The sequence below is a fragment of the Oncorhynchus mykiss genome, chromosome 10 (genome assembly GCF_057628025.1).
Source record: "Oncorhynchus mykiss isolate SJ-2025 chromosome 10, ASM5762802v1, whole genome shotgun sequence".
Lineage (NCBI taxonomy): Eukaryota > Metazoa > Chordata > Actinopteri > Salmoniformes > Salmonidae > Oncorhynchus > Oncorhynchus mykiss.
Genome location: NC_143031.1, coordinates 42223269 through 42236414, shown reverse-complemented (window position 1 = coordinate 42236414; position 13146 = coordinate 42223269). Strand labels below are relative to the sequence as shown.

The window sequence follows — 13146 nt, the reverse complement described above, 5'->3', positions numbered from 1 at the left end:
TACAATTTTGTTTCTGGTGTCCTTTGACAGCTCTTTGGTCTTGGTCATAGTGGAGTTTGGAGTGTGACTGTTTGAGGTTGTGGACAGGTGTCTTTTATACTGATAACAAGTTCAAACAGGTGGCATTAATACAGGTAACAAGTGGAGGACAGAGGAGCCTCTTAAAGAAGTTACAGGTCTGTGAGAGCCAGAAATCTTGCTTGTTTGTAGGTGACCAAATACTTATTTTCCACCATAATTTGCAAATAAATTCATAAAAATCCTACAATGTGATTTTCAGGATTTTCTTTCTCATTTTGTCTGTCATAGTTGAAGTGTACCTTTGATGAAAATTACAGGCATCTCATCTTTTTAAGTGGGAGAACTTGCACAATTGGTGGCTGACTAAATACTTTTTTTTATGTGTGTATGTGTATATATATATATATATATATATATATATATATATATATATATATATATATATATACATACACACACACACACATACACATACACACACACACTGCTCAAAAAAATAAAGGGAACACTTAAACAACACAATGTAACTCCAAGTCAATCACACTTCTGTGAAATCAAACTGTCCACTTAGGAAGCAACACTGATTGACAATAAATGTCACATGCTGTTGTGCAAATGGAATAGACAACAGGTGGAAATTATAGGCAATTAGCAAGACACCCCCAATAAAGGAGTGGTTCTGCAGGTGATAACCACAGACCACTTCTCAGTTCCTATGCTTCCTGGCTGATGTTTTGGTCACTTTTGAATGCTGGCAGTGCTTTCACTCTAGTGGTAGCATGAGATGGAGTCTACAACCCACACAAGTGGCTCAGGTAGTGCAGCTCATCCAGGATGGTACATCAATGCGAGCTGTGGCAAGAAGGTTTGCTGTGTCTGTCAGCGTAGTGTCCAGAGCATGGAGGCACTACCAGGAGACAGGCCAGTACATCAGGAGACGTGGAGGAGGCCAACAACCCAGCAGCAGGACCGCTACCTTCGCCTTTGTGCAAGGAGGAGCACTGCCAGAGCCCTGCAAAATTACCTCCAGCAGGCCACAAATGTGCATGTGTCTGTCAGAAACAGACTCCATGAGGGTGGTATGAGGGCCCGACGTCCACAGGTGGGGGTTGTGCTTACAGCCCAACAGCGTGCAGGACGTTTGGCATTTGCCAGAGAACACCAAGATTGGCAAATTCGCCACTGGCGCCCTGTGCTCTTCACAGATGAAAGCAGATTCACACTGAGCACGTGACAGACGTGACAGTCTGGAGACGCCGCGGAGAACGTTCTGCTGCCTGCAACATCCTCCAGCATGACCGGTTTGGCGGTGGGTCAGTCATGGTATGGGGTGGCATTTCTTTGGGGGGCCGCACAGCCCTCCATGTGCTCGCCAGAGGTAGCCTGACTGCCATTAGGTACCGAGATGAGATCCTCAGACCCCTTGTGAGACCATATGCTGGTGCGGTTGGCCCTGGGTTCCTCCTGAAGCAAGACATTGCTAGACCTCATGTGGCTGGAGTGCGTCAGCAGTTCCTGCAAGAGGAAGGCATTGATGCTATGGACTGGCCCGCCCGTCCCCCAGACCTGAATCCAATTGAGCACATCTGGGACATCATGTCTCGCTCCATCCACAGACTGTCCAGGAGTTGGCGGATGCTTTAGTCCAGGTATGGGAGGAGATCCCTCAGAAGACCATCCGCCACCTCATCAGGAGCATGCCCAGGCGTTGTAGGGAGGTCATACAGGCACGTGGAGGCCACACACACTACTGAGCCTAATTTTAAGAACATTACATCAAAGTTGGATCAGCCTGTAGTGTGGTTTTCCACTTTAATTTTGAGTGTGACTTCAAATCCAGACCTCCATGGGTTGATACATTTGATTTCCATTGATAATTTGTGTGATTTTGTTGTCAGCACATTCAACTATGTAAAGAAAAAAGTATTTAATAAGAATATTATTTTCATTCAGATCTAGGATGTGTTATTTTATTATTTTTTTATATATTTGAGCAGTATATATATATATATATATATATATATATATACACACACTGCTCAAAAATAAAGTTTGATTTCACAGAAGTGTGATTGACTTGGAGTTACATTGTGTTGTTTAAGTGTTCCCTTTGTGTGTGTATATATATCCCATAATCTTAATTTTATGAACCTTTCTAATAGGAAATCCACTGGGCCAACCAAGTCTTGACACCTGATTTGCAAACAATGAGGTCATTTAATACATCTCATACAAAATGGTGACAAGATGAATAGATCTAATCCAGAAAATGTCATAACATGGGCGGCTTTTGATGTTGAAAAGACATCACATTCATAACTTGATAAAATAGCTCACTGTGCCCCGAAAGGGGCTACATAGAACCATCCCATTCTTACGTGCCAGATCCAGACAATAGTCCCCACCCCAATAGCTCACATTCAGGCTGACAAAATATATTTTTTTAGACACCGCAAGCCACAAAGGCCCCCAAACCAACATCCAGTGCCTCTGACCAAAATGTTCCGTGACTAAATCCTTTCGGGCAGGGAGAAACAGAGCCAGGCAGGGCTGTGTCAAACCTACAGATAACTGCCAAAATAAAGGGAACACTAAACTAAAGCGTCTTAATAGGTCGCCGGACCACAACGAGCTAGAACAGCTTCAATGCGCATTGGCATAGATTCTACATGGGTCTGGAAGTCTATTGGAGGGATGTGACACCATTATTACACGAGAAATGCAATCATTGTGTTTTGTTGGACATGGTGGTGAAAAACACCATCTCGGGCACCGCTCCAGAATCTCCCATAAGTGTTCAGTTGGGTTGAGATCTGGTGACTGAGACGGCTATGGCATATGGTTTACATTGTTTTCATGCTCATCAAACCATTTAGTGCCCACTCATACCTTGTGGATGGGTGCATTGTCATCCTATGGGGGCATAGCCATGGTAGCCCAAATAATCGGCAACTGGGCTTGCCCAGCATTTTTATACGTGACCATAAGCATACGAATTCTTAGGAGCCACACCTGTGTGGAACCACCTGCTTTCAATATACTTTGTATCCCTCATTTGCTATATTTTGGCAGTTACCTACAGTGGGAAGAACAAGTATTTGATAACCTGCAAAATCGACAGTGTTTTCCTACTTACAAAGCATGTAATTTTTATCATAAGGTACACTGTGAGATGGAAAATTGTGAGACTGAAAATTAAACAAAATCCAGAAAATCACATTGTATGATTTTTAATTAATTAATTTGCATTTTATTGCATGACATAAGTATTTGATCACCTACCAACCAGTAAGAATTCCAGCTCTCACAGACCTGTTAGTTTTTCTTTAAGCCCTCCCGTTCTCAAGTCATTACCTGCACCTGTTTGAACTCATTACCTGTGTAAAAGACACCTGTCCACACACTAAATCAGACTCCAACCTCTCCACAATGGTCAAGACCAGATAGCTGTGTAAGGACATCAGGGATAACATTGTAGACCTGCACAAGGCTGGGATGGGCTACAGGACAATAGGCAAGCAGCTTGGTGAGAAGGCAACAACTGTTGGCGCAATTATTAGAAAATGGAAGAAGTTCAAGATGACGGTCAATCACCCTCGGTGTGGGGCTCCATGCAAGATCTCACCTCGTGGGGCATCGATGATCATGAGGAAGGTGAGGATCAGCCCAGAACCACACGGCAGGACCTGGTCAAATGACCTGAAGAGAACTGGGACCACAGTCTCAAAGAAAACCATTAGTAACACTACCCGTCGTGGATTAAAATCCTGCAGGGCACGCAAGGTGCCCCTGCTCAAGCCAGCGCATGTTCAGGCCCATCTGAAGTTTGCCAATGACCATCTGAATGATCCAGAGGAGGAATGGGAGAAGGTCATGTGGTCTGATTAGACAAAAATAGCGCTTTTTGGTCTAAACTCCACTCGCCGTGTTTGGAGGAAGATGAAGGATGAGTACAACCCCAAGAACACCATCCCAACCGTGAAGCATGGAGGTGGAAACATTCTTTGGGGATGCTTTTCTGCAAAGGGGACAGGACGACTGCACCGTATTGAGGGGAGGATGGATGGGGCCACGTATCGCAAGATCTTGGCCAACAACCTCCTTCCCTCAGTAAAAGCATTGAAGATGGGTCGTGGCTGGGTCTTCCAGCATGACAACGACCCGAAACACACAGCCAGGGCAACTAAGGAGTGGCTCTGTAAGAAGCATCTCAAGGTCCTGGAGTGGCCTAGCCAGTCTCCAGACCCAATAGAAAATCTTGAGGGAGCTGAAAGTCCGTATTGCCCAGCGACAGCCCCAAAACCTGAAGGATCTGGAGAAGGTCGGTATGGAGGAGTGGGCCAATATCCCTGCTACAGTATGTGCAAACATGGTCAAGAACTACAGGAAACGTATGATCTCTAATTGCAAACAAAGGTTTCTGTACCAAATATGAAGTTCTGCTTTTCTGATGTATCAAATACTTATGTCATGCAATAAAATGCAAATTAGTTACTTAATTATACAAAGTGGTTTTCTGGGTTTTTGTTTGATTCCATCTCTCACAGTTGAAGTGTACCTATGATAAAAATTAGACTACATGCTTTGTAAGTAGGAAAACCTGCAAAATCAGCAGTGTATCAAATACTTTTTCTCCCCACTGTATACAGTGCCTTGCGAAAGTATTTGGCCCCCTTGAACTTTGCGACCTTTTGCCACATTTCAGACTTCAAACAAAGATATAAAACTGTATTTTTTTTGTGAAGAATCAACAACAAGTGGGACACAATCATGAAGTGGAACGACATTTATTGGATATTTCAAACTTTAACAAATCAAAAACTGAAAAATTGGGCGTGCAAAATTATTCAGCCCCTTTACTTTCAGTGCAGCAAACTCTCCAGAAGTTCAGTGAGGATCTCTGAATGATCCAATGTTGACCTAAATGACTAATGATGATAAATACAATCCACCTGTGTGTAATCAAGTCTCCGTATAAATGCACCTGCACTGTGATAGTCTCAGAGGTCTCTCAGCTCATACAAGGAGAAGACTGATCAGAGATGCAGCCAAGAGGCCCATGATCACTCTGGATGAACTGCAGAGATCTACAGCTGAGGTGGGAGACTCTGTCCATAGGACAACAATCAGTCGTATATTGCACAAATCTGGCCTTTATGGAAGAGTGGCGAGAAGAAAGCCATTTCTTAAAGATATCCATAAAAAGTGTTGTTTAAAGTTTGCCACAAGCCACCTGGGAGACACACCAAACATGTGGAAGAAGGTGCTCTGGTCAGATGAAACCAAAATTGAACTTTTTGGCAACAATGCAAAACGTTATGTTTGGCGTAAAAGCAACACAGCTGAACACACCATCCCCACTGTCAAACATGGTGGTGGCAGCATCATGGTTTGGGCCTGCTTTTCTTCAGCAGGGACAGGGAAGATGGTTAAAATTGATGGGAAGATGGATGGAGCCAAATACAGGACCATTCTGGAAGAAAACCTGATGGAGTCTGCAAAAGACCTGAGACTGGGACGGAGATTTGTCTTCCAACAAGACAATGATCCAAAACATAAAGCAAAATCTACAATGGAATGGTTCAAAAATAAACATATCCAGGTGTTAGAATGGCCAAGTCAAAGTCCAGACCTGAATCCAATCGAGAATCTGTGGAAAGAACAAAAAACTGCTGTTCACAAATGCTCTCCATCCAACCTCACTGAGCTCGAGCTGTTTTGCAAGGAGGAATGGGAAAAAATTTCAGTCTCTCGATGTGCAAAACTGATAGAGACATACCCCAAGCGACTTACAGCTTTAATCGCAGCAAAAGGTGGCGCTACAAAGTATTAATTTAAGGGGGCTGAATAATTTTGCACGCCCAATTTTTCAGTTTTTGATTTGTTAAAAAAAGTTTGAAATATCCAATAAATGTCGTTCCACTTCATGATTGTGTCCCACTTGTTGTTGATTCTTCACAAAAAAAATACAGTTTTATATCTTTATGTTTGGAGCCTGAAATGTGGCAAAAGGTCAAAATTCAAGGGGGCCAAATACTTTCGCAAGGCACTGTATATAATGGTAGGGGAAAGACTAGAGACAGTCAGAGCCATTAGTCATTCTCATCCAGTACCATCGTACTCAAAAATAATAACTATACAGATTTCTATTGATGTGGATCAGGATGGGCAACTCCAGTCCTCAGGGGCCTGATTGTTGTCACATTTCCCCCAACCCCAGCTGAAACGCCTGACTGGAACCAACACGACCCCGAACAACTTCTACCCCCAAGCCACGACTGCTAAATAGTTAAGCAATAGCTACCCAGACTAATTATCTGCATTGACACTTTTTGCACTAAGTCGGACTCATCACATACATTGCCGTTTATCTATCCTGTTGTCTAGTCACTTTATCCCTCCCTATATGTACATATCTACCTCAATTATCTCATACCCCTGCAGACTCAGTACTACTGTGTGTATATAGCCAAGTTATCATTAATCATTGTATTTATTCCATGTTATTCTATTATTTGTCTTTAAAAAAAATCTGCATTGTTGGGAAGACCAGTAAGTAAGCATTTCACTGTTAGTCTACACCTGTTGTTAAAGCATGTGATGCCAATAATCAAGCTCTACAGTTTAGAATGCAATTAGTTTAAAATCAGCTGTTTGCTATGGATGGGGAAAAAGTGTGACACCAATCCGCCCCCCCCCCCCCATCCCTGGTGAACAATCTTCTTGCCTATAGAGTGCTCATACCAGGGGTGCATTCAGGACACGTCAACGTTTGCAACATCGCGCAACGGTTTGTATTGAATGACACGTTTCCCCAAAAACACTACACACCGTTCTTCAACAGCTTTGGTGGTGGCCTGATCAACATGGCTGTGACCATCTAAAAATCACAGAACTCGTACTGTACACCGTATGGTAACTGCCCCCTGGGCCATCATAATCACACTCTTCAACTGGTCGTTCAGTATTGAACACGACCCAGTAACATGCCTGGAAGACAAGACATACAAAACTGCCTGGCAACAAGCACACTGGCTCTCATTGTCTGAATTGCACAGTACCAAACTGACCAATCAATCAGTAAACATTGGACACATGTCTCTGTGGAACAGAGGGGGGGGGTATGAATGGTCACAGCACTGAGGGCATGGTTCATTATGCTTAATAGAGTGGTGTGTGTACAAGGCAACATAAAAGCAGACGTACAAACCTAAATCTCAGCTCTGGGAACTCTGTATGAGTCATAAAGGGCAAGGGTCCTCTAAATGAAAAAACATACAAGAAAACAGTACGGGCTCAGAGTACAGCACCTGTGACAGTGAATAAATTACCAGGGGGGAGCTGGGACAAAATAAAGCAGGTGCTGAAATAAAGATTGGATGAGACGGGAGGCAGGGACTGGGTATGGGATAGTAAAGCAGCTCCAATTTAATCATTATTTCCTTGCCCTCTACATAAATTTGATTTTAAAAAGGAAAACAAAATAATCAGAATCAAAATCTCAAAACACAACAGCAGCTGGTACCAGTAAAAATGTTAAAAAATAAAGGAAAATTGAGTTGGAAGAAGAAAGTGGGGAGTGATGACAAAAATAGATTTGTATAACCTATCAGTGTGGCCTAGAGAAGGCCAAGCAGGCAGGAGAAGTGTGGCCTTGCTGTCAGTCACTTTGAATCAGTCACTTTGAATCAGTCATTAATGTAGAGTGGAGAGGAACAAACCAAGGCTAGCTCCATCCAGCCAGGTGATGAGTCACTGCTTCAAGTCAGGGAAACGTTGATATACGGCATCACATCCATGTCTTTTATTTGAAGGTCTGGGTCTCCCTCCTGACTACTTGCTTTCCTTCCACCAGTATCTCGGTCAAATCAGGGAAAGCCTTTCAATTGATTCATTTCTTGTCAGTCTCAACTACCTAGTAGTCATCCAAATCAAATAACTCATCGTCTTCTCCTTGGTACTCTATGGCCTGGAAATCCACCCTGTACCGCAAGATCCCTGTGGAGGTGAAAGGAAGAATCATAGTCTTAGGTAACTCTGCAGAGGTGCATTACAGTGAAAAGATTTGTTTATATATTCACATGACCCCAGAATAATAATAAAAGCCTTTAGTTATGAATGTATAATCAAACTCTTACCACCAATTCCACCAAAGCCCTTGACAAACTGGGATCCTTCTTGGCTCTTGTCAGTGACAATCTCCAGACAGGCTCCAAACTTCTTATAGCTGTTGGCGAACCATTCAAGTAACGGCATGCTCTCGATCAGCTCATGCTCCTGCCCAGTCTGTAGAAATACACCCACACCCAAAAAAGTAGATCAGGGAAAACTGTGAGATCATTTTATGAGAATTCTCCTTATAAAAGTGGTGGATGCAAAACACAGAAAGTAGACATAGGTGAAATTGAATAGACAAAATTACATCACATTTTAAAAAGAGCCTCTAGAACCACAAAATAACTTCCTTCATACACTTGTGTAGGTTATGGAAAGAACTTCTCACTGACCTCTTTGTCTGTGAAGTGAGACTTGTCTTTCTCCTGCTCTGGTGTCAAATACAACGTTTTCTCATCTGGATCAGTGGAAAAGGTTGAACAGAACAGACATAGGGCAAGAAATAGAGAGACATGTTAAGACCAGAATCCCTCAACTGAATGCATTTTGTAGAGGGCGCACATCATTTACATACCTGTACCCTTCTCCACCATTGCAAGTCCCTCTGCTCCGTGGCATCTCAGGATGTATCTCATGGTATCCAGGTTCTCGTAGACAATCAGAATCTCAACAGCACCCATTTCCAGGGCTTTCAGTGTGTCTTCCACCCCAAAGCAGTATTTCCCTGTATCCTGGCTGATCTCATCAAAGTATCGTCCTGGGAGAAGAGGTCCTCTATATTATCAATATGACAACAGGATGGATCATGTCCATGCCAGAGACACTCATGATAGATATTGGAGTAGACATTCACACAAATGAACAAATCAGCTGTACCCAAGTACCTATAAGTTTCTTCTCCTGAATGAATTTAACATTGGAAAGCACTTCTGCAGACAGCTCAATGGCCTGGTTGAACCCATTCTCCCCACCATATGATATGTCAACCAGCTTCAGGATCTTTGCTTGTAGCCTCTGCATGGACATGAGTCAGCAATTCATCAGTCAACAAACAGATCACATATCAGACGTATAATGCTACAATGGCAATGCTGACAATGGCACCAGAAAACCCTGGAATGGTGGGTCTGGAGATACTGACCGGGTCAAACATATCGGACTGGCTGAGCTCAGTCTTGAAGTCAGCTGAACCAGCCAAGACCATGCCTGCTACGTTGACCTTGTCGTTGGAAACAAAAAGCGTGACTGCCGTCTCCGCCACCTTTCGGACATAGTTGTGTCTCTTCTCCATCCTCAAACGAGCAAAACGCAAGGCAGACTGCCCTCCTCTGCCTGAAAGAGGACCATTTGTTATACGTGGTTGTGTGTGGACAGGCTGGCTGTAATTCTGTTCATGAGTGCATGTTGCATGTGAATGTAGGGTTTTTAACCGTGCTTCTTGGGTAGGTCCACAGTGAACTTGTGCAGCACTTCCCTGGTGTTTCCCTGCAGGGTTCCGAAGAGGGCGCCACTTCCATCAATCACAATAAAACCAAACTTGCTGTCATCTGACAGCAAGGCTGTAAGAGCCTAAGAGACAGAAAATACATTAGATAAGATGTAATTTCTCATCTAAATAGAAAGTGGTCAATATTGACTGTCAGCTATGCATAAATTCAGGCTACACACACACACAACACCAACTTGTTTCACCAAAACAGGCAACACAGATATTTTTTTTATATCTAAAACTCCTTATTTCCCAGTTAGTCACAATAAGCCCATAGGAAAGATAGTAAGGTGGGAATATAATGAACCCAGAGTGTTGAACAACCTTACCTCTGTGTGGAACTTGTTGTCACAGAGATACAGAGAAGTGTTGATGGGTTTAAAAGGCTCAAAGTCAATATTGACTTTTTTCTCTTTGCCCTCGTCCGTCACAATGGTGCCACAGTATACAACCAAGCCATTGGGAGGCACTGCAGGGTAAAAAAAAAAAATAAGTTAGCTCTCAGAGATCAATTGATTGAAATAAGAATAGCCCGTAACCAAGCCAGGACCACCCCAAATTACTTCATACAGAGAGAGAGGGTTTCACTGCTGACTTCACACATACACACCTTTATTGTAGAGTTTGAGTCTCTGCTGTACAGAGGTGATGGCTCCGAGCACAGAGAGCCTGTTGACTCTGCTTTTAATATTGGATGCAGTGCCAAACTCATCAGCCAACATCTTGGCCACTCTGGAGATCTGATCCTTTGGAGGGATAATCAAGGAGATCATACTCGTACCATTCCTGAGAGGAGATCAACTGCATTAAACCCACGTTAAAACACATCCTTTGAGTAGAAAGTCAGTTGCACAGTAAGTCAGCAAGCTATTTATTGAAACAACTTTGTAAAAACAATAACCACAAACTATGGATAGCTAAACCTGTCCTACAGATGTGTCCTGTTTACCTAAGCAAGCTAGGCCTTTTCATACACGTATAGTATTAAACCTGACTGCCCTAAGGCAAACTCTTATGACAGGTTGTCAGATGACAACATTACTACAGTAGTGGTCTTCATATTTCCACATTTTTGTTTTGACTATCATGTTGGCAGGTGTGGGCCACAAGTTCTGCTGCCCCTAGTCAAGGGTTGTGAAGGTCACAGTAGTTTGTTCACAGAGTGAACTCAAAACAACCTACTGCACTATATAGACAACCACTTGGGAGAGTGCTCATTGCACAGGACAGGTGTGGAATGTAGATAAGCTAAGGTCAATGAAAGGCATAGGAATTGCTTGACCTTTTGATCTAAAATCAACTACATCAGCTATTCCGGCTGACAGGTCTATTGCCAGCCAGTCAAGGCGTGATGTGGCACTGACAGTTTTAACTTAGTGAAAACTGCCATGAAATTACAATTTAAAGCAGAAAACTTGTCCAGTGTCAAACAATTTGAATGTAACGATGACCTAGATATGGTTGGGCATCAGCGGTGTTTGCTATACTAAAACAATGTGTAGGTTTAGATACTAGTAGGCTAACTAGCTGTGAATTTCAGATACTAGTATTGTCAGCTAGCTAGCTGTGAATGTAAAGAAGCCCTTGAAGTTACAAAACGAATAACTGCCTAGCTAACGTTAGCTGTGGTAACATTAGCTAGCTACATGACTACTCAAACTTTCGAAACCTAGATCAATGCCACTGACATGTGACTTAGTTGGCTAGCTGAAAAGCTAGCTAGCTATGTGTTCAAATAAATTTTCAAACTAACACCACTTGCTAGTTAGTAAGCTAGCTAAAACTTATACTAAAATAATTGTTAGCTAGCTCATATATGGGCCTGGTACCATTAACTTCCAGTTAGTGGCTCAATATGATGAAGAAAGTCACTGACAAAACCAGGCATTTGCCATGTCTTCCACTAGTCATGTCCACACGTACCCCCGAGCAGCTTCCAGACTTTTGATCAACTTCTTTATCTTCCATATCTCCACGTTCCTGTCTGCTGCGTTGGGGTCGTCGGCCATTTTTCCCGCGGTGTCTATTTAGGACCTAGTGTGAGGGTATGTAGTAACGTTAGCAGCAGCATCAAACTATGGACGGCGTTAACAACACAGACAGTTTGTTGTACGCCTCAAGATAAATATAGCAACATTAAATGGATATATAATACTTTTTCCCCAACACACCAGCAAGGACGATAATATTTGCCCAGCTGATCTTGTCAGCAACCAGGTCCTAGTAGCTACCGGTCTCGGCTGGGAAATGCCCTGGCTTTTAAATCCTGCCCAGGCCCCAGAGTCCACCCCACTAGCTCAAGTATTGCGGAATGTCAACGTTATTAGAAACATAATTATGCATATGGATTAAACGCCAATTCCTAACAATGATCGCTCAAAAACATGCAATGTTACTTGCCCCAAGTGCCGTTCTGTCTGCAAGTTATCTCTCACCTATTTAATTTGTCGTCAGCCCTGACGTTGTTGAGCTCGAGCTCTACTCAAGCCGGTTTGTTGCTTCCCGATGGGGCCTCGTTATGTTGGTGTCGTCACTATTTACCACAGCCACAAATTCATAATTATGGTAAACCCTAGGTCGAAAATATATTGTCATCTTCCATTTAGGCTTAACCACCGCCCATTTCGATAATGTATTGTTTTACAATCTGATTTTAAACTTAACCTTAACCCTGACCACAGTGCTAACCTTATGCCAAATTTTGAATTAAGACCAAAAAAGCGATGTTTTGTTTTCACGAATTTTTACGACATAGCTTTGGTAACTAGAGACAAGATTGATTTGAAGGCGGTTGAAAGAATCCCGGTTGAGGATCATTTCCTGGAAACGACATAGTTACGGTTCACTCGGACATGTTTCATTGGGCTAAAGAGTGGGTGGGTGGACCTGAGAAAATGCACCTGAAAACGTACCTGTAATCAGAGAGGAAGTCAATTCAGTGTGTTCCAATATTTTTGCTGTAGGCAAGGGTTTCCCAATCTCGGTTCACGTTTTGGTTTTTGTCATAGTACTACACAGCTGATTCAAATAACAAGATTTTAATCCATTTTGAAATGTTGTGGCAAAACCAAGGACCGAGTTTGGGAAATGCTTCTGTAGGCTAATAAACCAAGTTCCCATCCAAGCTTTTTATGCGAGTAAAGTACATGTCACGACAGGCCTGATGGAAACAGTTTTCGGTAATCTTTTAAAATATCGACAAAACAAAATACACTAGACAATGTGGGATATACATTTTTATGTGGGTAAAATGTATAATTGGGTAAAAAGATAAAGTGGTAAAATAATAAATAAATGTCTGAATCCAACTTTAGTCCCGAACCGCACCATATTCCTACTGTGAAGACAGTGGTAGACTTCCTGATAATGATAGGAAGTCTTGCGTGAAGTGCGTGGTCTAATGACAGCTCGCTGTAACATGCACCGGTCGCGAGCGTTGCAAAAGTAAATGTACACACACGTTATTCAATCATTGTACCCACACTGCTCGTGTGTTGGCGGGCGCTAAAATAGAAGTTGAT

At 42.7% G+C, this 13146-nt stretch overlaps 1 protein-coding gene across 3 annotated transcripts; it reads right to left on the bottom strand.

The window, feature by feature from the left end:
• Positions 1-7420: 7420 nt before the first annotated feature.
• On the bottom strand, positions 7421-12499 carry LOC110533894 (eukaryotic peptide chain release factor subunit 1). 3 transcript variants are annotated; one of them, XM_021618483.3, is made up of 11 exons: positions 12061-12499; positions 11549-11659; positions 10236-10411; positions 9955-10094; positions 9567-9705; positions 9278-9468; positions 9021-9150; positions 8711-8893; positions 8529-8593; positions 8160-8307; positions 7421-8019 (listed from the first exon to the last, which is right to left on the bottom strand). In XM_021618483.3, exons 2-11 carry the CDS (start codon positions 11632-11634, stop codon positions 7937-7939), a joined length of 1341 nt encoding a protein of 446 aa, XP_021474158.1. In that variant the 5' UTR covers positions 11635-11659; positions 12061-12499; the 3' UTR covers positions 7421-7936. The 3 variants fall into 3 exon arrangements, with proteins under 3 accessions (XP_021474158.1, XP_021474159.1, XP_021474161.1); XM_021618484.3 differs by having other exon boundaries at positions 12026-12433; XM_021618486.3 differs by having other exon boundaries at positions 11797-12140.
• Positions 12500-13146: the final 647 nt, after the last annotated feature.